Source organism: Pseudophryne corroboree, chromosome 10 (assembly GCF_028390025.1).
Source record: "Pseudophryne corroboree isolate aPseCor3 chromosome 10, aPseCor3.hap2, whole genome shotgun sequence".
NCBI classification, from domain to species: Eukaryota; Metazoa; Chordata; class Amphibia; order Anura; family Myobatrachidae; genus Pseudophryne; species Pseudophryne corroboree.
Window position 1 is genome coordinate 251,925,608 of NC_086453.1, and position 25,753 is coordinate 251,951,360.

The following is a 25,753-nucleotide window of genomic DNA, read 5'->3' on the forward strand; positions in this document are numbered from 1 at the left end:
AGGCTGTGCACTGTGGGCCTAATTCAGACCTGATGGCTAGTAAACGATTTTTGCACTGCTGCGATCAGATAGTCGCGGTGACTACAGGGGGAGTGTAATTTAGCTGTGCAAATGTGCGAACGCATGTGTAGCAGTGCTGTACAAACAGATTTTGTGCAGTCTCTGCACAGCCCAGGACTTACTCAGATGCTGCGGTCACATCATCCTGTCTGGGACCGGAATTGACGTCAGGAACCCTCCCTGAAAACACATGGACACGCCTGCTTTTTTCCAGACACTCCCTGAAAATGGTCAGTTACCACCTACAAACGCCTTCTTCCTGTCAATATCCTTGCGATCGCCCGGACGAACGGATCCGTCGCACAAACCCATCGCTGAGCAGCGATCCGCTTTGTACCCGTGTGATGAACCTGCGCATTGTGGTGCATACGCATGCGCAGTTTGTACCTGATTGCCCGCTGTGCGAAAACGCACAGCAGCAATCAGGTCTGAATTACCCCCAGTGTAACTTTATACCTTGTGTAGTATTCATGTTTTAATAAATTGTGTATCCTTCTAAATTAAGTTTGGATATGTACATTTTTTAGGAAGGCTTCCTCAGGGGTCAAAGCAAAAATGTATTCACTACCTTTTCTTCTTAAGTGTCACCGAAAGTATTTGTGTTTTTACTTCATAAGTGATGAAACTTGTTGCAGACCCATTGTTTATTGCACAATTCTACAAACCACACAATTTTCAGAAATTTCCTTATACTCTAACACAATTCTCCTCTTCTTATTTGTAGTCCATCATCTCTCATCCTGCTCACTGTTAAGAATACTCACTACTGATTACTTAAGGGTGATCGGTAAATAAAATGGAAGCTGTGGAATTAGAATTTTCATGCCACTACAAAAATTCACAACAACAGCCAATTTTATACTGTAGTTACATTTTCACCATAGCTTCTTCTGAATTGTTATTGTCGTCCAGTACACATAAACCAACCAAGCCAGTATGCTTGATTGGCATCGAGACAATGGTTGGCATGGTGTCAGACTGTGACATAAAGGGCCACCGAGGAAATGCAGTGGTAGGAGCCCATGCTTAGGGGTGTGTCCAGCATTCAGAGGGGGTGAGGCCAGTCACAACAGAGGCTTGGCTAACCATTAGCACCCTTCATAAATATATACAGTAAATACTGCTAGTGCATGCACAATGATGTACCAGATTAATAACAGCAAAGCACTGTAAAAAAATACACCATAGTCCTGTGCAGTATAATGTAACATATGTATAATGTATAATTAGTGCATAGTTTGGAACCTGATCCCTAGAGGAGGAGGTGGGCCCCCAGACAGTCGTTTCCCCTGTGCCCGTGTAGGCCAGTCCAGCCCTGGCCACCATTTAAAATTGCGTACATAAAATATACTTGATACATTGCTGCATTACCTCAACTTCACATACCTAAGCAACAGCAAGGCATCATGGGATTTCAGTGATTCTGATCTTAACCCGTTGACAATAGAGGAGCTATGTCCTCCGTGGAAGGACACCAGACAATATTACCCAGTGCTTCAAAAAGAATTGTTTTTCACAGTTGGGGAAGGTCACATTTTGTCCTATCTCCCCCATTCTGACACACACACACACACACACACACACACACACACACACACACACGGTTACCCTATCTTGTAAAAGTCTTCTTTTTCAAATGAAGTGCCCCCTTGATTGTCTTTTAATCACCAGACAATAACTAAAACAGTACATAAAAATGTTGTGCCACAGATGTGAGGATCTTAAAGCCCATACTTCTCCCATCTTATGTCAAATAAAAAAATGTAACCCTTCATTTTATGCGAAAGTTTGTCACTTTGTGGTTTTTAAAAGACAAAAAACGTAATCAAACCATCACTTTTTTTTATCTATATGCACTTCGAAGAACAAATGAAAAAATCCGGCATTAGATTTAGTTTTAAATATTATACAGTTGTCGTCATTCACAATTTTTTTGACAAATTAGAATTGTTGAGAAAATCCATCAATATGTCTGTAATACCGCTTTCACATCACAATGCCGGGTCGCACCCAGGAATTGGAAACAGGTCTTTCCCGGGTGCGACCCGGCATTGGACCCTTTCAGACTGGCTTCCCTACCCGGCAATATGCGGGAATGGAGCCGGCATCGGGGGAGGGTGTGGAGGTGGTGCTGGGAGATGAGATCATCTCCAGTCCGCCTCTGCCTATGCTGTGAACGGGTCCCGGGTCGCATCGACCCGGCAACCCATTCACACTGCACCTGACCCAATAATAACCCTTCTTTATTCCCGGGATCAATTACAGGGTAAGGCAACCTGGGAATTTGTCAGTGGCCCCTTTCACACCGCACAGCGACCCGCGTCAATCCGGAAATATACTGGGTCATTACCGGGTCATTTGTGTGGTGTGAAAGGGTTACTTATTAGAGAGATGGAAGCCTAGAGATGGGAACATATTTCAAGAAACATAGTGAAAACATACTGTATAGACAGTAATACTGTATATAAAATATATCGTGCTTCAAGTCCTTTGGGGAAAAAAGAGCTATATAAATAATAATAATAATCATCATCATTATCATTGTCATCATCATCAGTAGTAGTAGTAGTAGTAGTAGTAGTAGCAGTAGTAGTAATAGTACTAGTAGTAAAATAATTTAAATAATTACATTTCTGTATTCCAGTTAAGATCTATTGGAGAAGTCAAAATCCATCACCAGTAGAACTTAACATAGTCCATCCTCAGACTACATGTATATATGAAATTATACACATGGCCTCTGATTTCTCATCTGCATTTATCTTCCAAAAGATTGTTCTCAAAAGAAAACCTCTGTTTTACACTGTGAACCTGATACTCCCCAGTGTTCTCCTCATGATCATGGACATGGTTGGGTTCTACCTCCCTCCAGAGAGTGGAGAGAGGATATCTTTCAAAATCACCCTTCTACTTGGTTACTCCGTCTTTCTCATTATTGTATCGGATACATTACCTGCAACCGGAGCTCCATTAATAGGTAAGACCATATATACTACTGAACAGTCAGACAGTAAAATTATGCATGAAATTCTCAAGATGTCTGGTAGGATCAAAATTTATGAGCAGTACAATTCATCACTGTTTTCTGGTAATAAAATAATCATAAAGCAATATGAATAAAATACAAGTAAATTATGGAAGAAACATCCTGTTCCTGTAATCAAAAGAAAAAAGTTGGCATATGCACAGATGTATGCATAAAACAGATTTAAATGTTAGGGATTAAAAATTATTCAAAACAGTTTGATTTCCCAAGTAATGATACCAAATATGTGTGCTTGTGTAGCTTGCTCTAAATGCAAAGGTTTTTTTTGTTTTGTTTTTGTAAATGAACTTCACTATTTATTATACTTTTTGTTAACTCATAAATATCTTGGATTGTGTATGGCCTCCCAGTCTGCTAGCACTAAAGTGTAAGCAGTGCTGTATAAGTAGGAGAGCACAAAACTGTCTTGGCTTAGGGGCACAATAGTGCCCCCCTGTGGAGCCCACACTTTTGCTGATTTTTTTTTTTTTTTTAGAACATTACAGAAAACTGCTTCTTTGGCCTAATTCAGATGTGGTTGTTCTTGTGATTGCTGTTGCTAGCTTTTGCTGTATCCCATTGCGATTATATGCTAATATGGGCAGAAGCTAATCTGAGCATAGGGAGGCCAACTGCAGTCACATCATTTCCATCCGACAGCATACAACTGCTGATACATTGGTACCATCATCGCAAATAGGGTCATGTCGCATGGTCTGAGTGCCTCTGAAGACGAACAGGCTGAGCTGCTCTACTGAGATGCTCAGGGCTCTCCAGTGGCAAGTAAGATTGACACTGCTAATTTATGCACTCCCAGAAAACGCCATATGAACGGCCATGACATCCCTGCGTTTACCCGACCACTTCCCTTTACCACCACCAAAGTCTGTCATCCTGTCACTCACTTTGCGACTAATTGCTCGGTGTGACCACAATTGCAATTCACTCGCTGCATGTGCGCACTGCAGCTCAGATGCATACACAGTAAGAAAACATCAGCTGATTTGCGTACAATGGGGGTAATTACAAGTTGATCGCAGCAGGAAATTTTTTAGCAGTTGGGCAAAACCATGTGCACTGCAGGGGGGGGCATATATAACATTTTCAGAGAGAGTTAGATTTGGGTGGGATGTTTTGTTTCTGTGCAGGGTAAATACTGTCTGCTTTATTTTACACTGCGATTTAGATTGCAGATTGAACACAACCCACCCAAATCTAACTCTCTCTGCACATGTTATATCTGCCTCCCCTGCAGTGCACATGGTTTTTCCCAACTGCTAACAAAGTTCCTGCTGCGATCAACTCAGAATTGCCCCCAATAGCAGCATTGTGACCGCATCTGAATTAGGTCCATTATGTTAATGTGTGATTATGAATTGTTCTCACTTTTTTTGCCTACAAGTGCTATTAGAGAACTGAATTAATAGCCAATCAGTACCTAACTGAGGCTACCTGTTGTGACTATTTACAAAGCTGCATTGCTAACTGCTTAACGATAGCCAATACTAACCTGCTTGCACACCTGAGGAGCTGTGATTTCCTGTAACTGCTTTACGCTGGCTGAATGACTGTTAAGCACCAATCTGCATTGCAATCTGTTCAATATTGCTCATGTTTATGTTCACTATAGGCAACTAGTATGGTTACAGTTTTCAGTGAAAGTGCCATAAGATATTGTAAAAGGTTTATGTATTTATATTTGTGATCTGCTATTACATTGATGGTAAGTTTTGCACTAGACTGTGCAATGCAGCATTCTTGCCGACGTCAATAAAATAGTGTTGTACCAGTTATCAAGTTGGTGGTCTTTGTGCCTGAAGGGAAAATTATCTGGGCTTGCCTTGCTGATCGCACCTTAAACCTGTCGCTTGTAGGTACCCAAATCTGAAGGCACGAGATTCATGTGCCTAGACGTGGGGTACCACATAAATCCGTTGCAATATCAGAATAGTGCTCCTATGTGATCACACTTAAGGTAAATACACACTAGGCGACGTGCTCTATGAGCGACGTTGCCTAGTGTTTCCCCTCCCGGGCTGGGTGTACACACTGAGCGATATGACGACCATATTGCTCAGTGACGTCACGCAGCAGCCGGGCTGTGCAGACAGCTCTTGGACGATAGTCCAAATTGAGTTGCCTGCATGGCCAACAGTGAGGGTCAGTAATGCCCCAATGGGCCGCGCATTGCTGGTCGGCGGCGGCATACACCCTTGCCGAGAAAATGAGTGATGCCGCTCAGGAAGGGTGAAAAAGTGTGTATGCACCTTAACATGGCTTATGATGTGTGTGTGTATATATATATATATATATATATATATATATATAGCAATCCAATAGAAAACGGCACTCGGAGGTCACAAATCATATAAAGAGATTTAATTCATGAATTAAATCTCTTCATATGATTTGTGACCTCCGAGTACCGTTTTCTATTGGATTGCTATTACCCTGCTCTAACTGGCACTGGAGTATGCTGATTGTTAGATTTGAGTGCCGGCACACGCTGGAAGGATATGTATATATATATATATATGGAAGAAGTGGGGGATAGGGGTACCGGCGACCTGTGTTGTTTAAAAAGTATATACTAAAAAATCTTTAAATTTATGAGCCAAAAAATATAAATATAAAAATATTCAAATTTTCAAATTTTTGTATAAATATAATATAAGACCCTTTGAAGAAGTCATATGTGACGAAACGCGTTGGGTTCCCTGCACTGACCCCCTGCCTATTTTTTAAGCTAAGTCTTATCTCCTACCTTATATTTATATAATTTTATCTGTTGAAAATTTGTACTTTTATTTATTAACTTTTATATCTTATTAAATTTGAATATTTTTATATTTATATTTTTTGGCTCATAAATTTAAAGATTTTTTAGTATATACTTTTTAAACAACACAGGTCGCCGGTACCCCTATCCCCCACTTCTTCCACAATTTTTAGCATTGCTCCACCAGCGTTGCATTTTTAGGGGGTGGCAGACACCTATAATAAGGTTGTGTGTGTTTTTTAAAGATTTTTTCTCTTTTAAAATAGTTTGACATAGCTTTGGAATCTATCCCACAAGTGGCGCTGTATATATATTTTTTTACATATATATATATATATATATATCCATCAAAATCACACCTTCCTAACACACTCATGCCATCACCGAAAACATCTGTCATTCTTACTCAACTAGTATCATTTTATAGTGTCAGTGTGGTATAATGTCACCCTCATTACATTACATAGAGTACTCCTAGATACAGTAGTTAGTGATGGATATTGGACAGCTATATTCTTATAATAGCAGTTTCCATTGGTGAGTAATGCTTGTAATTGCCCTCAAAGAATTTCAGGCATGCATCCGTTGTACTTAGATAGTCTTTAGTCTGTAATATACAGTAGGTGGTTACTACTGTAAATACTGAGAGTGCAAATGTTCTAGCAATATGATATACTATACCTCATAGAGGGAGGTGTATCCAACCTTCTAAGGAAGACAAGTGGAGGTTTTGCCTGTTTGAACCAATCAGACTCTACATATAAATGTACAGAATGTGCTAAACAAATAATAGCTACAATAGAATCTGATTGTCGCTATAGGCCACACCTCCACTCATCCTCTGTAGAAAGTTTGATATATCTCACCCGAGTGAGTAGTTTGTAATAGACGAAATCTGATGCCAAGTACATGAGACATATCGTTGGGACAAGTGCTTACTATACAGTAGCAGTATAGTAGTGTATTATAGCCGTATAGTAAGTTAATATTTCACACACTTTGAACCGGTTACAAAGAGAAGAATTATACAGTATTTGTGTGCGATTAGAATGAAGTTATTTATTAACATCCATAGAAAGTTATACAAAGTGTGCTTTAGCTGCAGCAGCAGATCAGATAATTTATCTAGAGCAGAAATCCAGAGAAGTCAAGAATCAGAGCAGGTGGTGAGAAAGATCTAGGGACAAACACAGGATTCAGTGAAGCAAATAAGAAGGACTAGGTGATCAAGGCTTGCTCAGTAACTGTGTGCCTAATTCAGAGATGTACACAGACCCAATGGTTTGCACACATCTCTGATGTTTTCCAATCTGCGCAGCTTCACTGGAAGCATGAATTACACAGCCATCCCGAGTAACCGGTTATCACGGATATGATCCGATGCTGCATTTTCGGACAAAGCAGCAGATTACAAAAACATGCACTAGGTGTCTTTCAACGACAGACATCTTCTACTGCTTTTGCATATTTTCACACAGCAGCGGCGTCCAAAGACGCCACCGCTGTGCATTTAGCTTCCATCCCTTAATCTGGTCCTGTGACAAGAAAGGCATGCTTACAGGTCAGCCACAGGACCTGTATGAGGAGTCCAAAATCTTTAACCTCTATCTGACAAGTATGTTGTAACTTATGTTGATCAATAAAAAAAATCTTATTTATGTCTATTGAATTGTTTTAGACAGCATATTAAAATTACAAACAATTCAAGAGCTTTTAAAATGCTGCAAGCCAAATTTGCTTATTAAACACAATGAGTTTTGTGAATAATTTTATTTTATATTTATTCTAAACTACTGCTTTGTACTATTTTCTTAGGCGTATACTTTGTGATGTGTATGCTGCTACTTGTAATAAGTTTGACAGAAAGCATCCTAATAGTTCAATTAATTCATCAGCGGAATCTCAGTCCTGAGGTTCCTAAGTGGTTGAAAAGATTGGTACTGGAGAAAATGACCATTTTACTCTGTATGAGGGACAAGTGTCAAACTGGTGCATTATGCAGCAAGAATTCTGGAATATCTTGGCAGATCGAGAATGACAGTGTTGGTAAGTGTTACAAATGTTGATAACTAAATAGGCTACAACATATAGCAAGATAGCTCCCATACTGTATATGTATTTTATATACACGCTTTTATTATCTAGGCTCTTGGGGTTTTCCATCATCTTAAACAGCAAGCTTATTAAACATTAGTATCAAGCTTAAGTTCATTGCACTAAGGGCCTTATTCAAGGTTGATTGCAAAACAACATTTTCCTCTAATGGGCAAAACCATGTACACTGCAGGTGTGGCAGATATAACATGTGCAGAGAGAGTCAGATTTGGGTGGGTTATATTGTTTCTGTGCAGGGTAAATGCTGGCTGCTTTAGTTTTACACTGCAATTTAGATTTCAGTTTGAACACACCCAGGGGCAGATTGGCCATAGGGCTCACCAGGAAAATCCTAGTAGGCTGATGTGTTGGTCGGCCCTGTTTTGTTTGTTATCATGTTGCCCCACCTACCACATGACAGGCAGCTCCCTGCACTCAGTAAACTGCATTGTCCCCATTCTGTCTTTTATTCTATCTCTGCAGTACAGCAATTCTGCCATCCAGTGATGCTGCCATGGCTACACAGTATGTTATACTCATGTCGGGCCACTTCTACAAAATTTGACAGGGCCACTTTTAGTTCCAAATCCACCCCTGGTCTCAGACACAACTGCAGCAAAAGACAAAAGGAAGGGTTCAAGTGTGTTCAATCAGGCCCTATGAGGAGGAATCCTGCCCCCTCAACAGACCCCATCCCCTCATCAGACCGCATCCCCATTTGGGCTACTTCCATAAATTTCCTGGGCTGGTTTTTCATCCCAATCCACCCCTGAACACACCTCACCCAAATCTAACTCTCTGTGCATGTTATATCTGCCCCACCTGCAGTGCACATGGTTTTGCCCATTAGAGTAAAATGTTGTTTTGCAACCAACCTTGAATTAGGGCCTATGTAACAATGCTTCTGTAGAAGGCAGTAGGGCGCTATTTCTAAATGTATAACAGCACAAAAAGCAGAAATTATATACTGTATTTCTTTTCTGGTTTTGGACCTTTCTGTGTAAGGGATTCCAAATGTAATATATCCAATAGCTATGTGCATAACCTCAGTACCCAATGTGACAAAATAATATTGGTATGCTGTAAATCTATATAATAATGTGTCAAGGTCTGTACTGTCTCTAACATGCATGCACACATGGGAGCTAGAGAAGAGGAGGGCAAGCCGTGAAAGGTGTTAAGTATGGGGTCAGAACAGTGTCTGCGGGGACGGACAGTATATATGTGGGGAACAGGACGAAGTGTAGTTGACAGCACGGGCTGGGAGAGAGCATCAGAGAGGGGGTGGGGTGGGACAGAGTTGGGGTAAGAGCAGCAGGGAGAGGGTCGTCTGATCATGGAGGAGGGGAGGGATTGGGCAGACAGAGGTAACCTAGTATATGTTGGGTCCCTTTGACAGTTATATTGTAATACTGAGAGGTATGCAAATACTAATCTGAATAGGTGTAGGGGGATTAATTGATGTACAACTATAAATACAAGCAAGCAAGAACCGGTAACACACATCATAAAGAACTGCTTAAATAGCTGAATATATAAAATAGTGATAATTTACTGTAACACTGGAGAAAAGCAGCAGCAACTAATTTCCAGTGTTAGAGAAGTTAAAGATTATCTTCAGTACACACATTATTATCAAAGATCAAATGGAGATGTCGTGTACGGTGTTCAATGCAAAAAGACTATGCCAATAGCAGAACTCAGTGAAAGTATTCTTCTAGAAGATATGTCTCATAAAATGCTATGACCATTGCTCATCTGCAACTGATCACCTGACAGAAGCTGAGGATAATTATTTAAAAGTTAAACAACACTACCGAATTTATTGTCCTCATGTCCCTTCCCTGCTAATGTATTCCAGCAGCCTAAGCATAATCTACCCTCTCACCATAATCCAATCCTTTTTAGGAGCATCCTAACCCTATCTTCCCAACACAGCCTAACCCCAATGTCCTCCTGACACCTTAACGCTAAACACAAACCATATCCTGTAGCCTAAAGTTCACCCCAAAGGCTAAATTAAATCTGGTTGCAAGGCCTAATCTACCCACTGAGAGCAATTGTACTGGCGTCTGCCAACCAGTTGGCTCATCAAGCAATTTTGTGGTCATTTTCAACAAGTTTCTTGGCAAGGAATTGCTTAGTGAGGAATTATCAGAAACATAAACAGTGGAACTTCTATCATTTTAGGAGTAAGATATTTCAAAGATTACGTTTTACGGGCAATATACAAAAAAAAAACCTGCTTGAACACTGGACCACACGATTTCACATTGTTATTAATGAACATCTACACACTAACATGAATGTACAAACCTCTGCTTTTAAAGAACACATCACCATCTGCTGGACATTTTTTTAACTTTCTCTTCCACATCCCTAACAGTTATTCTTTAGAAATTCCAACTGCGGTGGTACTTCCTTATTTTATGAGATAACATCGATACTTTCCCCTTTTCACCATTTGATCTTTCCATTAATACCTCTGCGGTCACATATTTCCACAATGTTACAAATCTGATTGGCTGCTAGAGTTCATTGCATGAAGAGTAGCCAGTAGAGCCAATGGCACATTTGCTAATTGCAAGTACTGTATGTCAGTGACCAATAAAGGTACAGTATGAACAAATTTAAGGGCTAATTCAGTAAGGATAGCAAATTCTGCTAATCAGCAGAATTTGCTATCTTTGGATCGCATGCTGGGGGCTGCCAATCACTGGGCAAGTCGCCCAGCATGCTGACCGGCGCCTGCCCCCCTTGATGAAACAGAAATTGCGAGCGCCTCGCAATTTCTGCTTCATCGTAAAAATTCTTGATGCCTCCTGCCGAAGCAGCTTAGCTGTGGCTGCAGCAGACATGGGGCCATCTTACACATCGTGGCGGCTGCGTGTGACGTCACGCAGCTGCCGCGATCACGCCCCTGACACGCCCCCATTTGTGCTGCACTGCCCACCGTTCGCATTGCTCTGCCCCGCACTGCTCCATCTCCTCCCTGGAAACGGAGCGTTGACACCCAACCCCCGCCCCGCGACTACCTCTGCCTGATTAACAGGCAGAGGTGATCACATTTTCTGCTGCCCCCCCCCCCCACACACACACACACACAGGACGGGTGCAGCGCATGCACCATCAACTTTTCAGCAAAAATTCCGGTTGGAACGCACACTGCGATCCAACCTGAATTAGCCCCTTCGTTTGGAGGAACTAACAGTAAAGCAGGGTACCCAGGACCTATTTCATGTTTGTGTGCAATGGTTTATGCGATTGCAATGAGCATGCGCCAAGGTGCTACTGCAATCCCGCTCACAATGAGCATTTGATGGAAAAGTGATTGACAGGAAGTGACCATTTGGAGATGCTAAAGGGGAGTGGTTGGAAAAATGTATGCGTGTCATGGCAGTTTTTAGGGTATGTATCCAGAGCCGGCCACAGGCATAGGCAAACTAGGCAATTGCCTAGGGCGTTTGCTATGCCCAGGGGCATCAGCAGCTTCTGCTGATTAAAATGATATGCAGCATGCCTATATTCTGTGTGTAGCATTTCATATGCAGATACAGCCACAGTCTCACACAGTATATATGCGTGCCACATATCATTTTAATCAGCAGAAGCTGCTTGTGCATCCTAGCCACATAGCAAAGCAAATAAGATGCATTTTCATAAAAAAAGGTGTGCCCGACGTTAGCATTGAGGCAAGATTTATGAGGACACATCTGTATCCAAGCAGAGGCAGAGGTCACAGTGCTAGTGGCAATGTGAGTGCTGTGTGCATGTGAGTGGGTTGGTTGTGCAGTAGTGTTCAGAATATGTGTAAGGAGCATTATGTGTGTCATGTAAAATGTATTAATAATGTGCAACATATGTGTAAGGGGCACTATGTGTGTCATTATGTGTATAAGGGCATTAATAATGTGCGGCATATGTGTAACAGGGTACTACTGTATGTGTGTCATTATGTGTATAGGGGCACTAATAATGTACAGCAAATGTGTAGGGGGCACTATGTGTGTCATTATGTGTATAAGGGCATTAATAATGGTTTGGCATATGTGTAAGGGACATTATGTGTAAAAGGGCATTAATAAAGGTTGTCATAATGTGTAAGGCGCATTATGTTTATAAGGACATTAATAAGGTGTCTCATGTGTAAGGGGCATTACTGTGTGGAATGTGTGAAAATGCAATACTAATGTGTGGCATTATGTGTATAAGGTGCTTTACTATGTGGCGTTGCGTATAGAAAGGGCACTACTGTGTCGTCTAATGTGAATAAAGAGCAATAGGGTGTGGTGTAATGTGAATAAGGAGCAATTCAGTGTGATGTAATGTGAATAAGGGGCTCTACTGTGAGGAGTAACGTTTATAAGGTAAAGTGATACTACTGTGGGATGTAATATGAATTATGAACACTATCGCATGATCATATGTGAATAAAGTTGCAGTACTGTGTGGCGTAATTGGAATTGGGGTTATTGTGTGGCCATGCCCTTTGCCAGCAAAAACACACCCCTTTTTGGGCTGTGCGCCAAATGTGCGAACTGTTCCTATTTAAAATATAGGGGGTACAAGGTCAGAGGCGGAACCAGCGGTGGTGCTAGGGGGCATCAGCCAAAATCTTGCCTAGGGCATCATATTGGTTAGGGCCGGCTCTGTATGTATCTGTCATTGGCTGCAAGCTGGTATCTGCAAAAACATGGTGCCTGCGTCGCTACTGCTGTGTCCAGTCTGAATAGCCATAGGCCTACCCTCAGCCTCAATGTTTTGAGTTTTTTGTGTATACTGTAGGCTGTGAATGTATACGCAATTGCAAATGAGTTTGTGATTGCCTCAGTGGGCATCTGTTTTCATTTCAGGGAGGCAGCTTCACTTACTAACATTAGCAGTTCCATAGCCTAGCACCCAGGACTGTTTATTGAGTCAGATCTGCTCATCTGATCTGATCTGATGCATGACATTTATCCAAAGCAATGAGATTATTTTGTAGTGTGTGCATAATCTGTTCAACATTTCTGCCCGATAGTTCATGTAAAATTAATGACGACCTTCAAGACATACAAGCATTTAGATCAAAGCGATAATTCAGTAGTATGTACACTGGAAAATGGATGTTATCAATATCGGTTTATCTTTCCTAAAAATATTGTATTTTGAGTACAGTTTTTCCGGTATGTACCTAGTTTAAGGCCTGTGCCTAGATAATCTGCTTCTGACAAATGAAGTAACGTCCATTTCATGCCTTGCCAAAGCTATCACCTATAGTCTGTATATTAGCTTTTTTTATTAGAACAATTATTGACACTTTAATTAGCATTAGATATACAAAGTACAAGTTGATTTTAAGCAAATGAATCAGATCTTTTTAAATGATTTATTTTGTGATTCACCCTCTCTAAAACAAGCTGCCAGACTGCTACCTCCATTTGCCTCATTATAGAAACTACTGGTAGGGTCTGGAGGGAGAGTAATGAGTGATTATATGCTACTTGTGGCACAGGAGTAATTATTGCATTTTTTGAATTGGCTGTATTGTACATTTTTCAATATCTGGAGCTACTGTGTGCACTTGCACTAGATGGGGCTGAATTGGGCACTTGTCATTAGACGGGGCTGCATTGCACCCTTGAATTAAGATAGAGCTGCATTGTACCCTTGTCATTAGATGGGGCTGCATTGTACCCTTGTCATTAAATGGGGCTGCATTGTACCCTTGTCATTAAATGGGGCTGCATTGTACCCTTGTCATTAAATGGGGCTGCATTTTGCTCTTGTCATTAGATAGGGCAGCAATGGGCTCTTTTAATTAGATGGGGCTGCATTGTGCCCTTGTCATTAGAAAGGGCAGCAGTGGGCTCTTGTCATTAGATAGGGCTGCAATGTGTTCTTGTCATTAGATGGGGCTGCATTTTGCACTTATAATTAGATGGAGCTGCATTTTGTTCTTGTCATTAGATGGGGCAGCATTTTGCTCTTATAATTAGATGGGGCTGCATTGTGCCCTTGTCATTAGAAAGGGCAGCAGTGGGCTCTTGTCATTAGATAGGGCTGCAATGTGTTCTTGTCATTAGATGGGGCAGCATTTTGCACTTATAATTAGATGGAGCTGCATTTTGTTCTTGTCATTAGATGGGGCAGCATTTTGCTCTTATAATTAGATGGGGCTGCAGTGTGCCCTTGTCATTAGAAAGGGCAGCAGTGGGCTCTTGTCATTAGATAGGGCTGCAATGTGTTCTTGTCATTAGATGGGGCAGCATTTTGCTCTTATAATTAGATGGGGCTGCATTGTGCCCTTGTCATTAGATGGGGCAGCATTTTGCTCTTATAATTAGATGGGGCTGCATTGTGCCCTTGTCATTAGAAAGGGCAGCAGTGGGCTCTTGTCATTAGATAGGGCTGCATTGTGCCCTTGTCATTAGAAAGGGCAGCAGTGGGCTCTTGTCATTAGATAGGGCTGCAATGTGTTCTTGTCATTAGATGGGGCTGCATTTTGCACTTGTCATTAGATGGGGCTGCATTGTGCCCTTGTCATTAGGGCAGCAGTGGGCTCTTGTCATTAGATAGGGCTGCAATGTGTTCTTGTCATTAGATGGGGCTGCATTGTGCCCTTGTCATTAGGGCAGCAGTGGGCTCTTGTCATTAGATAGGGCTGCAATGTGTTCTTGTCATTAGATGGGGCTGCATTTTGCACTTGTCATTAGATGGGGCTGCATTGTGCCCTTGTCATTAGGGCAGCAGTGGGCTCTTGTCATTAGATAGGGCTGCAATGTGCCCTTGTCATTAGATGGGGCAGCATTTTGCACTTGTAATTAGATGGAGCTGCATTTTGTTCTTGTCATTAGATGGGGCAGCATTTTGCTCTTATAATTAGATGGAGCTGCAGTGTGCCCTTGTTATTAGATATTTATAATTATCCCACATAATTATAAGTGTATTGGGCACTTATAATTATGTGGGACTGCATTGTCCCCTTGTTATTAGATGGGGTTGCATTGTACCCTTGTTATTAGATGGGGCTGTATTGTGGCCTTGTCATTAGATGGGGCTGCAGTGTGTCCTTGTCGTTAGATGGGGCTGTATTTTGCTCTTTTCATTAAATGGGGTAGCATTGTGCTCTTGTCATTAGATGGGTCTGTACTGGGCAATCATAATTATGTGGGGCTGCATTGTACCCTTGTCATTAGATGGTACTGCATTTGGCTCTTGTCACTAGATGGGGCTGTGTTATACCCTTGTCATTAGATGGGGCTGCATTGGGCACTTGTCATTAGATGGGGTGTATTAGTTATTAGATGAGGCTGCATTGTACCCTTGTTATTGTTATTAGTCATTAGATGAGGCTGCATTGTACCCTTGTTATTATATGTGGGAGCGGTACCAAAGTCATGGATGGATTGTGGATGTGAACTCGTACCGTGGGATTGGTGGAGACCCTGTACTGAGACATTCAGACTAATGTACTGGTGGTATTTACCAGGGCCCCTCACAAGAAAGTTTGGACTTAGCTGTGCCCAACACACAGGTTGCAGCACTCAGTCTGGTTTCACAGGTACAGGGGCTAGTATGCACTGAAGCAGACACTTGAGTACACAGGATGGCATGCAAACACTGGAGTGGTAAGCCGGTCATCTGGAACATGGATGGAACATGGAGAGACTATATCAGGATCAGAGCAGGAACTGTAATGGGACACAGCAGACTGGAATCCAGAACAGCACAGGGAGACAGGAATCAGGAATGTAGTTTCACAGAGAAACACAATAGCACAAGGCTGACATTGGAGCAAGGTTTCGGAGCCTAAACTGTGGCACAGGAGTACACCCAAGGGCATCCTTTTTATAGACAGAGCTTGAATTTGGGCACCAAAATGAAGTTCCCTTTTTGCACGCCAGGCCCTTTAAATCCTGCAGAGCGGTGCATGCTTGTCCCTATGGGAGCTGTGTCCACTTGAGCCAGAAGCTGGAAGAAGAGAGCAGTGGGGAAAGGACTAAGGCAGCAGGCACCGGGAATTAGCCACCTGCTGCTCTGCAGTAGGAGCCGGAGACCAGCGATGCCGGTAATGTTAAGTGAGTGCCAGGGTCCATCACGCTGTGACATTACCCCCACCCATCCCCTTCCCTCTAGGGGTGGGCATTGTACACACCAAAAATGGATTGTTAAAAAACTTTTGGAGAAATTTCCGGAGGAGATGAGGTGTATGAATATCCGATGCCTTGACCCAACAGCATTTTTCAGGATCATAGCCTCTTCAGGCCATTATGGATTGAACTGTGCCTCAATATACTCTGGAATCCAGGATTTGTTTCACTTCATATTCCCCTTGGTGGTTTACTGGAACAGCTGATGGAGGATTTCAAGGTGTAGAAAATCAATTGAGGACCAGATGTTTGATAAGACAGACGTGAAATACATTAGATATCCTGAGTGTGCCAGGAAGCTTCGGACAGTATGCCACTGAATTGATCTTTTGGAGGATTTGGAAGGGGCCAATGAATATAGGAGGGAACTTCATGGCAGACACACATGTTTAGTTGACACAGATATTTAGTTGATAACCAAACTTTGTCAGCAGGATTCAGCAAGGAAACTTTCCTCCTCTTCTTGTCAGCGAAATCTTTGCACCGTGAAGAGGCTTGACACAATTTCCTTTTTACCGCTGTCCAAAAGCTGAGGAAACGGCTCATGGTACCATGGACAGCTGGAAGTGATATCGACTGTTAAGCTGGAGGCTCTGGTAACACAGAATGCAGATCGTACTGAATAAAAAATGAAGAGTGACCAGACATCTCATGGAATAGATTACCGAATTGTGGGTGAATTCTACACATGGTAACTGGGATACCCAGTCACCCTGGTTGCCAGAAACATAAACCTGGATTAATTTCTCTAAATTTTGATTTACTCACTCCTTCTGTCTAGTACTCTGTGGGCGGTAAGCTAAAGAGAAGTTCAGGTTGATACCAAAGCACTTGCAGCTGCATAGGCAGTCAGAGGGCCTCCACCTTTTAGGTCGCAACGGCTGTGTGTGACGTCACACAGTCACCGCGGCCTGCCCCTCCAACGATCTGAACATGCCTCCATTATCCAGACTGTAGCCCTAAAATGGAGCATCAACACCCACAAAATGCAGCATCAACGCCTCAGTCCCGCCCCCCTCCAAGTCTTAAACTGTATTCCGAAGAGAATGCAGTTTAAGACTTTGCGCATGCGCGTACATGCATATGCGCATGCGCTGATGTGCCAAAATAGCTTCATAGTGATTTGTGCACAATAGCATCAGAAGCTTAATTGGGCCCAATGTCCTTGAGGAACCTTTACAACCTGAAGATTTCCATTTTGAATGCTTCTACCAATTTTGGTGCTGATGATAAGCCCGTTAATGGAACAAATTGAGTAGCCTTGAAGAACCTGTCCACCACTACCCATATCGTATTGAACCCTTGGCAGGAACCCTTGTTGAGCACAGGTATGTGACAAAGTCCATGGAGATGTGGATCCAAGAACAATCGGAAACTGGTAGTGGCTACAGGAAATCCAAGGGAGAGTGCAGAGGAACATTGTGTTGAGCACAGGTAAGACAAGTTGCCAAAAAGTCATTGACATCATGATAAATGGTCAGCCACAAAAAAACCCTGAGGGTTAACTCCAGGGTTTTCTTCACGCTTACAGGACCAGATAAACATTATGGGGGAGATTTGATAGGCATTTGAAGGCATTTGACACTGTCCTACATCGCAGACTGCTAAATAAACTTGAAAGCGGGGGGGTGGATTACAAAACAATTAAATGGATAAGAACCTGGTTGCAGGATAGAAAACAGACAGTTGTAGTAAATGGAGTGCAATCTATGGAAGGAAATGTTACCAGTGGAGTACCCCAGGGATCTGTACTCAGACCAGTTCTCTTTAATATCTTTGTTGGTGACATTGCAAATGGTATTAAAGGGAAAGTATGCCTTTTTGCAGATGATACAAAGATTTGCAACAGGGTAGACACACCGGGAGGGGTAAAACAAATGATTGATGACCTAGCTAGGCTTGAGAAATGGTCAAGAATGTGGCAACTACAGTTTAATGCTAAAAAATGCAAAATCATGCACTTGGGTCTCAAAAACCCAAAGGCTAAATATAGTATCAAGGGTACTATAATGGAAACTACTGAAGAGGAAAGGGATTTAGGAGTCACTATTTCAAGTGACTTAAAGGCAGGAAAGCAATGCAACAAAGCAATGAGAAAGGCAAGTCAGATGCTTGGTTGCATAACGAGAGGAATCAATAGCAGGAAAAAAGAAGTGATAATGCCACTGTATAGGTCATTGGTACGGCCGCATCTTGAATACTGTGTCCAGTTCTGGAGGCCATATCTCCAGAAGGATATAAATACATTAGAGAGTGTACAAAGAAGGGCAACTAAAATGGTGCATGGCTTACATCACAAAACTTACCCGGAAAGGCTAAAAGATCTTAACATGTATAGTTTGGAGGAGAGAATGGAAAGGGGGGACATGATAGAAACTTTCAAATATACCAAGGGTTTTAACAAAGTTCAGGAGGGAAACATTCTTCAAAGGAAGAGGAGTATTAGAACTCAAGGACATACGCTGAAACTGGGAGGAGGCAGGTTCAGGGGAAATTTAAGGAAAACTTACTTCACAGAAAGGGTAGTGGACAAGTGGAATAGCCTCCCATCAGAGGTGGTAGAGGCTAAAACTGTCGAGCAATTTAAACATGCTTGGGATAGGCATATGAATATCCTTACAAAGAATTAAGGTTCAAAAAGGGTTGAGATTTTGAGATTACCTAAAGGATAAAAAAAGGGGCAGACTAGATGGGCCAAGTGGTTCTTATCTGCCGTCAAATTCTATGTTTCCATGTTTCTATGAGATTCAAATGTTTGAAAAGTCAGTTGGGTGTCTGTTTTTTCCTATCTAATATACAGGAAAAAACAGACACCCAACCGACTTTTCAAACATTTGAATTCCATCCTATGAATGAGCTCACTGGAGTAGCTTTGCGTGAAGATCAGGTGCTACAAATGATTTCCCCAGCAGAATCTTGACCTTGCTTGTTACTGCTACAAAGTGAGTAGGGTTCAGAATGGGCTTTTCTTCCAACACCTCATCCTCCTCTCCAGAGCTGATTGCCTGGGAAAAGGAATCAACATTGATGTTTTTACTGCCAGGGCAGTAGGTGATAATTATGTTTAAGTGATCAAAGAATAAGGTTCATCTGGACTGACGGTAGTTCAGGCAGTGAGCTTTTTTGAGGTATGTCAGGAACTTGTGGTTGGTGTAAACTGTCACTGGAAATGTTGCTCCCTTTAACAGGTATTGTCATTCTTGGAGGGCCAGCTTGATGACTTATAGTTCTATATCCCCGATGGCATAATTCTTCTCCAGAGCAGAGAATTTGTATCCCAGAATGGGTGCTGAGATAAAACACTCCTTTTGACGAGCAAATGTTTACTCTGCTTCGTGAGTCCACACCCAGGTGTCTTGGCCTTTCTTGGTGAGTGTGGTGATGGGGGCTGCAATGGATGAGAAGTTCCTGATGAATTGACGTTAGAAGATGCAGAAACTCAGGAAGTGTTGTATCACCTTCAACCCAGTAGGACGAGGCCAGTTAACAATGGCGGTGAATTTCTCTTGGTCCATCTGGAGACAGGAGCCTGAAATTATCTCTCTCAGGTACATCAGCTCTTTTTTCTTGATGAGCATTTCTCTAACTTGCAGTAGAGTTGGTTAACTCGGAGTTGGGACAGCACTTCACACATATGCTTGCAATAACTTGCCTCATTCTTGGAGAATATTACAATGTCATCCAGTAACACTACCACATACTTGTATAAGAAGTCTCGGAAGATGTTATTCATCTACTTTTGGAAAACACCAAGTGCATTGCATAATATGAAAGGCATGACTAAGTAATCGTAGTAACCATCATGAGTGTTGATGGCTGTCTTCCATTTGTGCCCAGACTGGATACTAATAAGGTTATAGGTCCCACAAAGATCTAGCTTGATAAAAATTGTCACCTCTTTTATTCAATCAAAGAGTCCTGAGATCAGGGTTAAGATGGTAATGGCAATCAGACCCTGGTGATCAATGCATGGTCTCAGTGCTCTATCTTTCTTCTTAACAATGAATATGCTAGCTACTGTGAATGATTTGGACTCTCTGATGAACTTGCATTCTAGGTTCTCATTGATATATTCAAACACTGCCTGGGTCTCAGGAAGGGACAGAAGGATCACTTTTCCACAAGGAGGCATTTTTATCATAATAGATCAAACAAGCAGTCCCGTTCCCAATGAGCAGGTAGTGTTTCAGTGGCTTTCTTGCTGAAAACATCACTGAAAGATCGCTAGAGAGCTGGCAGAGAGTCACCTGGAGAGATGGTTGACCTCTGGATGACTAGTTGTGGAGGTTTGATTGTCAGCAAACACCTCTGATGGCCCTGAGATCCACAGGACAAGATTTAGGGTTCACTCCAGTCTAATGTGCTTTCATAGCCATGGAAGACCCAGGATAATTGGACTCTCAGCTGACAGGAGTATGTAGAACAAGATTAACTCCTTATGGAGGGCGCCAGCTTTCATGGTGACTTCTGAAGTCCTGGAGCGGATGATATCTGTAAGAAGTTATTAAAGTCCCCTCTAATGATGCAGATTGGAGACTGTTAAGGTACACTAGGAATTCCTAACTCCTGGACTTTTTTGGATGTGATGAATTTGACATTGGTGCCAGAATCCACAAAGGCCTTGAGAGTTTCCTAGGGTTTCTCTAGTAGCAAAGTCACATCGATTGCAAGAAGTATTTTCTTTTGGGATGTGTTGAAATACACCTAATCTGTGTTTTATTTGCAATGTGACTAGAACATACGGGGAGACTGTGCTGATTAATTTGACACTTATATGACACTTCTATAATTGTGTCTGACTGAGTCCCTGAATCTTTACACAAAGTGCTACAATGTAGCAGCCGCAGCTTTTTTTCAAAACAAAATCTGTTCTGCTTCATACACAATATACATGTCATATATCAAATTAATCAGCCCTGTCTCCGTATGCATCCTAGTCACATTGCATTGTGAATAAGATGCATTTTCACAAAAAAAGATATACAATATTAGCAGAGTTGCACAGGACCTGGGACTCACGCCAGGCATCTTGCGCTGCACGGCCTAGTGAGGCTGGATGTATGAGGACATATCTGAGCTGTGCCCGACATGCAGGTTGCGGCCCTCATTCTTGTTTCCCAGGTATAGGAGTTGGTATGCACGGAAGCAGACTCTGGAGTAGACAGGATGGTGTGCAGACACTGGAGTGGTAAGCTGGTTGTCTGGAAGGAGGATGGAACATGGAGAGACTATATCAGGACTAGAGCAGGAACGGTAATGGAGCACAGCAGACTGAAATCTGGAGCAGTACAGGGAGATAGAAATCAGGACTGTAGTTACACAGAGAAAAACAACAGCACAAGGCTGACGCTGGAGTAAGGTTTGGTAGCTGTGACCGGATGGTCCCGTATGAAAAGCCCTCACCGCTTTCGCGCCCCATCCCCAGTACACAGAATGGATATTTAGGTCACACGGGACCTGGCCACATAGGGGATTCCCGCTTACCGTCAGTAACCGCCTGTTACTGACTCCACCCACTGCGCTCTGGGCGGGTTTATGCTGCCACCACCAAACTCCTAACCTGCCGTGGCGTTTGGAACCACAGTTCTGCTCTGTATGTGCCGACACACTGCCTTACCACACCTGTGTGGTGTTGATGAATCCCCACTAGTCGCCTGACTAGGCCTCTACCGGTAGCTGGCGGAAGGCGGAACTTGGAGACGCTGGTTCACCCTGGACAGCCGGTGAACGGGGCTAGGTTTCACATAGCCCTGTAGGTCACAAGATGACACAATCTTCTTGAGGCAGATGATGTTTTAATGCCAACAAATAGTTCTAAAAAGAACTCAGCAATACAGCAAGATGTTACAGCAGAAACAAAATGGTATAATACACTTTTCATGGGGCAACTGCCCTCCTTTTATCCTACTCCAATACACAATACCACAGGGGGTAAGTACGCCCTGTGGTTTACAACCAATCAATGTTTACCCATGGGCTGTGCATGCCTTGGTCACATGTACAGCTACCATTGTACTCTATGGACAGTGGGGAGTGGTCACTCTCCTTTGACTGTCCCATCCTGGAGGATCAGGATACACCCCGGTGCCGTTCAGTCTAGGTTGGGGGAAGTTTTCCCGTCTAAACTGACTTCCAGAAACCTGCCCGGGACCTAGCCCACTGTCTGCGGCCTGGATTCGGGCTCTAGAGCTGGGCAGCCTAGATCCACAGTCAGGGTTTCCTGGCCATTACGGGTGATCGCTATGGAGCTCCAGAAAACCACTCAGCTTGTTTCAAAGCTGAGCTTCTCCTCTCTCTTCCAATGCCACTTTCAAGTTTGAGGCTGGAAGAGAAAGCATTCCATTATTTGGGAAAAATGTCTGGGAGAATCCATCAGCCTGCACAGCCATCGATTCCCCCCTCCTGGGACACACAACCAAGTAAGTTCATTTTACCTTAAATACATTACATTTAAACACATGTGTTTCCCTTTAAATATACACTGAGCCTGTGCCCTGCACAGGCTCCACATACCTAGGCACTGCAGTGCCTCACAACACACTATATTTTTTATTACATTTAAAACAATGTTTTTTGCTGTGCCTAGCCTGGCTGCTAGGGCTCTCTCTCTCTCTCAGTGCTGGAGGTATGGGGCTGGCTTCCCCCATCCTCCAGCCTGTCTGTGCAATGCCTGCCACTGGGGTCCAGGGAGCTGGCTCTCCCTGTCCCCCCAGTGCAGCACTCACTTTGTGGTGTCGCCGCACAGTGCGGCGCACCCCCCTCATCTAAAGCCCGGCGGCTCAGGACGCTTGTCCCGGCCGCTGCAGCTCTGTGTCTCTGGAGCGCTGAGGCGCCGGGAGTGTAGCTCCCGGTCCCCAGTGTCCCGTGCCCTTCACTTGCCTCTGCCGCTATGGAGCCGGCTAGCCCGGTCCCCCATGAGCGGCGCACCCCCCAGCATCGCAGCAGCCCTGGACGCGCTCATCCCGGCTGCTGTGCCCGGCCATCTATGTAGCGCTGAGGCACACACAGAGTGTGCTGCAGCGGGAGCTGATCTCCCAGCCATAGCGGCTCACCCTTCTCCCCCCGCGCACACACACAGCTCAGTGCGCCGGGGGCTGTACTGACCGCAGGCGTTGCCGGGAGCAGAGCTCCCGGACTCCGGCGGTCAGCGGCGCACACAGATCACTGCAGCGGGAGCTGATCTGCCAGCAGCAGCGGTTCCCCTCTCCCCCGGGCGCACACACAGCTCAGTGCGTCGGGGGCTGCCCTCACTGCCATGGTCACCGGAGAGGTCCGGGACCGCGGCACAAACTAAAAATACATTTTTTTAAACACCCGGCGCCTAGCGCCCTATACATTTAAAATTGGCGCCAAGCGCCCATGGTCCCTGAATATGGCGCCGGGCACTGAGGGTTAACCCCTTCAGTGCCACGGCCGCCATTGTCCACGTGCGCTAGGGTCTCTCCGGCCACAGTAGCCTATTGTTTTGCACAAGAAGATGCGCAGGGGCTTGCTTTATAGGTGGAGCTTGATATTGGGTGCCAAAGTAAAGCTCCATTTTTTGTGCACCTGGTCCTTTAAATATTGCAAAGGGACATGCCTATGGGAGTTGTGTCCCCCTTAGCCAGAAGTCAGAAGAGATTAGCGCGGTAAGGACTAAGTCAGCAGGCTCCTGGGATTCCCCACCCGCTGCCCTGTAGTAGGAAAACAGCGCTGCCAGACCTGGAAAGTAGCAGCTGCATTGTGCCCTTGACATTAGATGAATATGCATTGGTGCCTTGTCATTAGATAGAGCTGCATTGTGCCCTTGTCATTAGATGGGGCTGCATTGGGCTTATGTCATTATATGCATTGCATTGTTTACTGTTCATCAGATTGATTTACCCTATATACTGGTAAAAAGATGGGGTTGAATTATATAGTGGTCATCAAATTAGGCCACATTGGGTAGTGATCAGCAGGTGAAGCTATGCTATAACCATTATATATATAAATAAATGACAGTGTTTGGGTCACGGTCAAGGATTAGTGCTGCTGTTAACAGCAGATTTCTTTAGAGATCTTTAAATCCTTCAGAGGATTTGAAGAGTGGAGATGAATATTAGGATACTGTAGTTGTGTCTGAAATTGAGACCTTCATATCAGAGTATACCCAAGACAAATCTGTATCAGTCTAACATGTTCTTGGTCTTCCAAAAGTTTCTATCTACTTATTGGCAGTTGCAGATTAAATTCATATGATTGTTATTTTTAAAAAGTAACTTTTAATATTCTTACTTAAGATAATAGGGGTAAGTAATTGTGATTTGTGTGACTTTGTAAATACTTATATGTATGTCACCGCCTCCTTAATCTAAATATATATTAAAGGACAATATTTGTCTCCGTGGTGAATTTTTTGTATGAATGAAATTTTTTACTTAAGTCCAATGTATGGATAATCATAAGTCATACAGCTTAGATCAAAGTATCATAAGTAGTTAATTTAGGGCATAATTATTCACCTATTATTTTAGCAGTGATATGTTGTTATGGCCGCTACAGCATACAAAACATTTCCATATAAGATTGTAGGTTAGGAATCGGTTTTCAACCTTTTTGATAATTATTTCATGTACTTCCATATGTTTATATGTTTTCACATTTATTAATACAACTTAAAATCATCTTATATTATACAAATGTGAACCTGCCATAAAGCCCAGCCAGGGGGAGCTCTTAGACAGCGTGTTTGCACCACTTTAGGTCAAGACGGTATAAGCCAATGCATTTCGTCTTATGTGACTTCCTCAGGGGTGTCTTTAAATACAGCAATGGGTATCTCAATATGGCCAATCAATAAATTCATATATAAAACATAACTTAGGTGTACAACTTGAACAATACACATGCTGCATATATATATATATATCTATATTTTTTTTTTAATATATATATCTATATATATATATATCTATATATATCTATATATATATATATATATATATATATGTCCTGAGGAAGGGGCTTGTAGCCTTGAAACGTTAACCTAAAAACACCCAGGATTGTTCAAGTTATGACGTGTCCCGTGAGTATCTTCTGGAGGAATTTGCATGTATACAGTATTCTGGCACCGGAATCAGTTGCATATCTTTGTGAATTAGTGCCGGCAGATTTGGAGGGATATATATATATATATATATGTATATAAGAAAACCTTTATCACGCGCTTAAGAAGATAGCAGCATCTCACAGTAGAACCTCTGTTAGTGGGAACAATGAAAAATGTGGAAAAATGGAAACCAGAGGGCGCTAAAGATGTCTCAAGCAATTGTCCATAAATGGTTATAGAAGAAGAACATCCAATTGTTCAATGATTCATTCTTATAGGACTTGATTGGAACTCCAGCCGCTGGTATCCCACTTCCATTTATGCTGTGGAACGCACTTCCGCGTTCCACTGTCATTATTCCATAGACTAACCAAGCAGCGTGTAGATGAAACACACGCTGCGCTCCATTAGGAACGCACGCTGCGTTCCACCCGACACCACCTCCTTACACTTCATTGTTAGGTGTCTACGTGGAACGCACACTGCGCTCCTCCCGGCGCCTCCTCTACATAGTTCCTTATTAGGCATTCGAGGGGAATGCATACTGCGCTCCACTCAGCACTTCCTAAATCACTTTTAACAAGCGTTTTAAT

The 25,753-nt window shown here is 42.9% G+C and overlaps 1 protein-coding gene across 1 annotated transcript in view; it reads left to right on the top strand.

The window, feature by feature from the left end:
• The window catches only part of LOC134965284 (5-hydroxytryptamine receptor 3A-like), a 124,860-nt gene that overhangs the window by 71,249 nt on the left and 27,858 nt on the right, over nt 1-25,753 (top strand). Inside the window, exons 7-8 of the mRNA XM_063941767.1 lie at nt 2,833-3,037; nt 7,680-7,910. Coding sequence (XP_063797837.1) covers nt 2,833-3,037; nt 7,680-7,910 — 436 coding nt within the window. The remainder of the gene's footprint in view (nt 1-2,832; nt 3,038-7,679; nt 7,911-25,753) is intronic.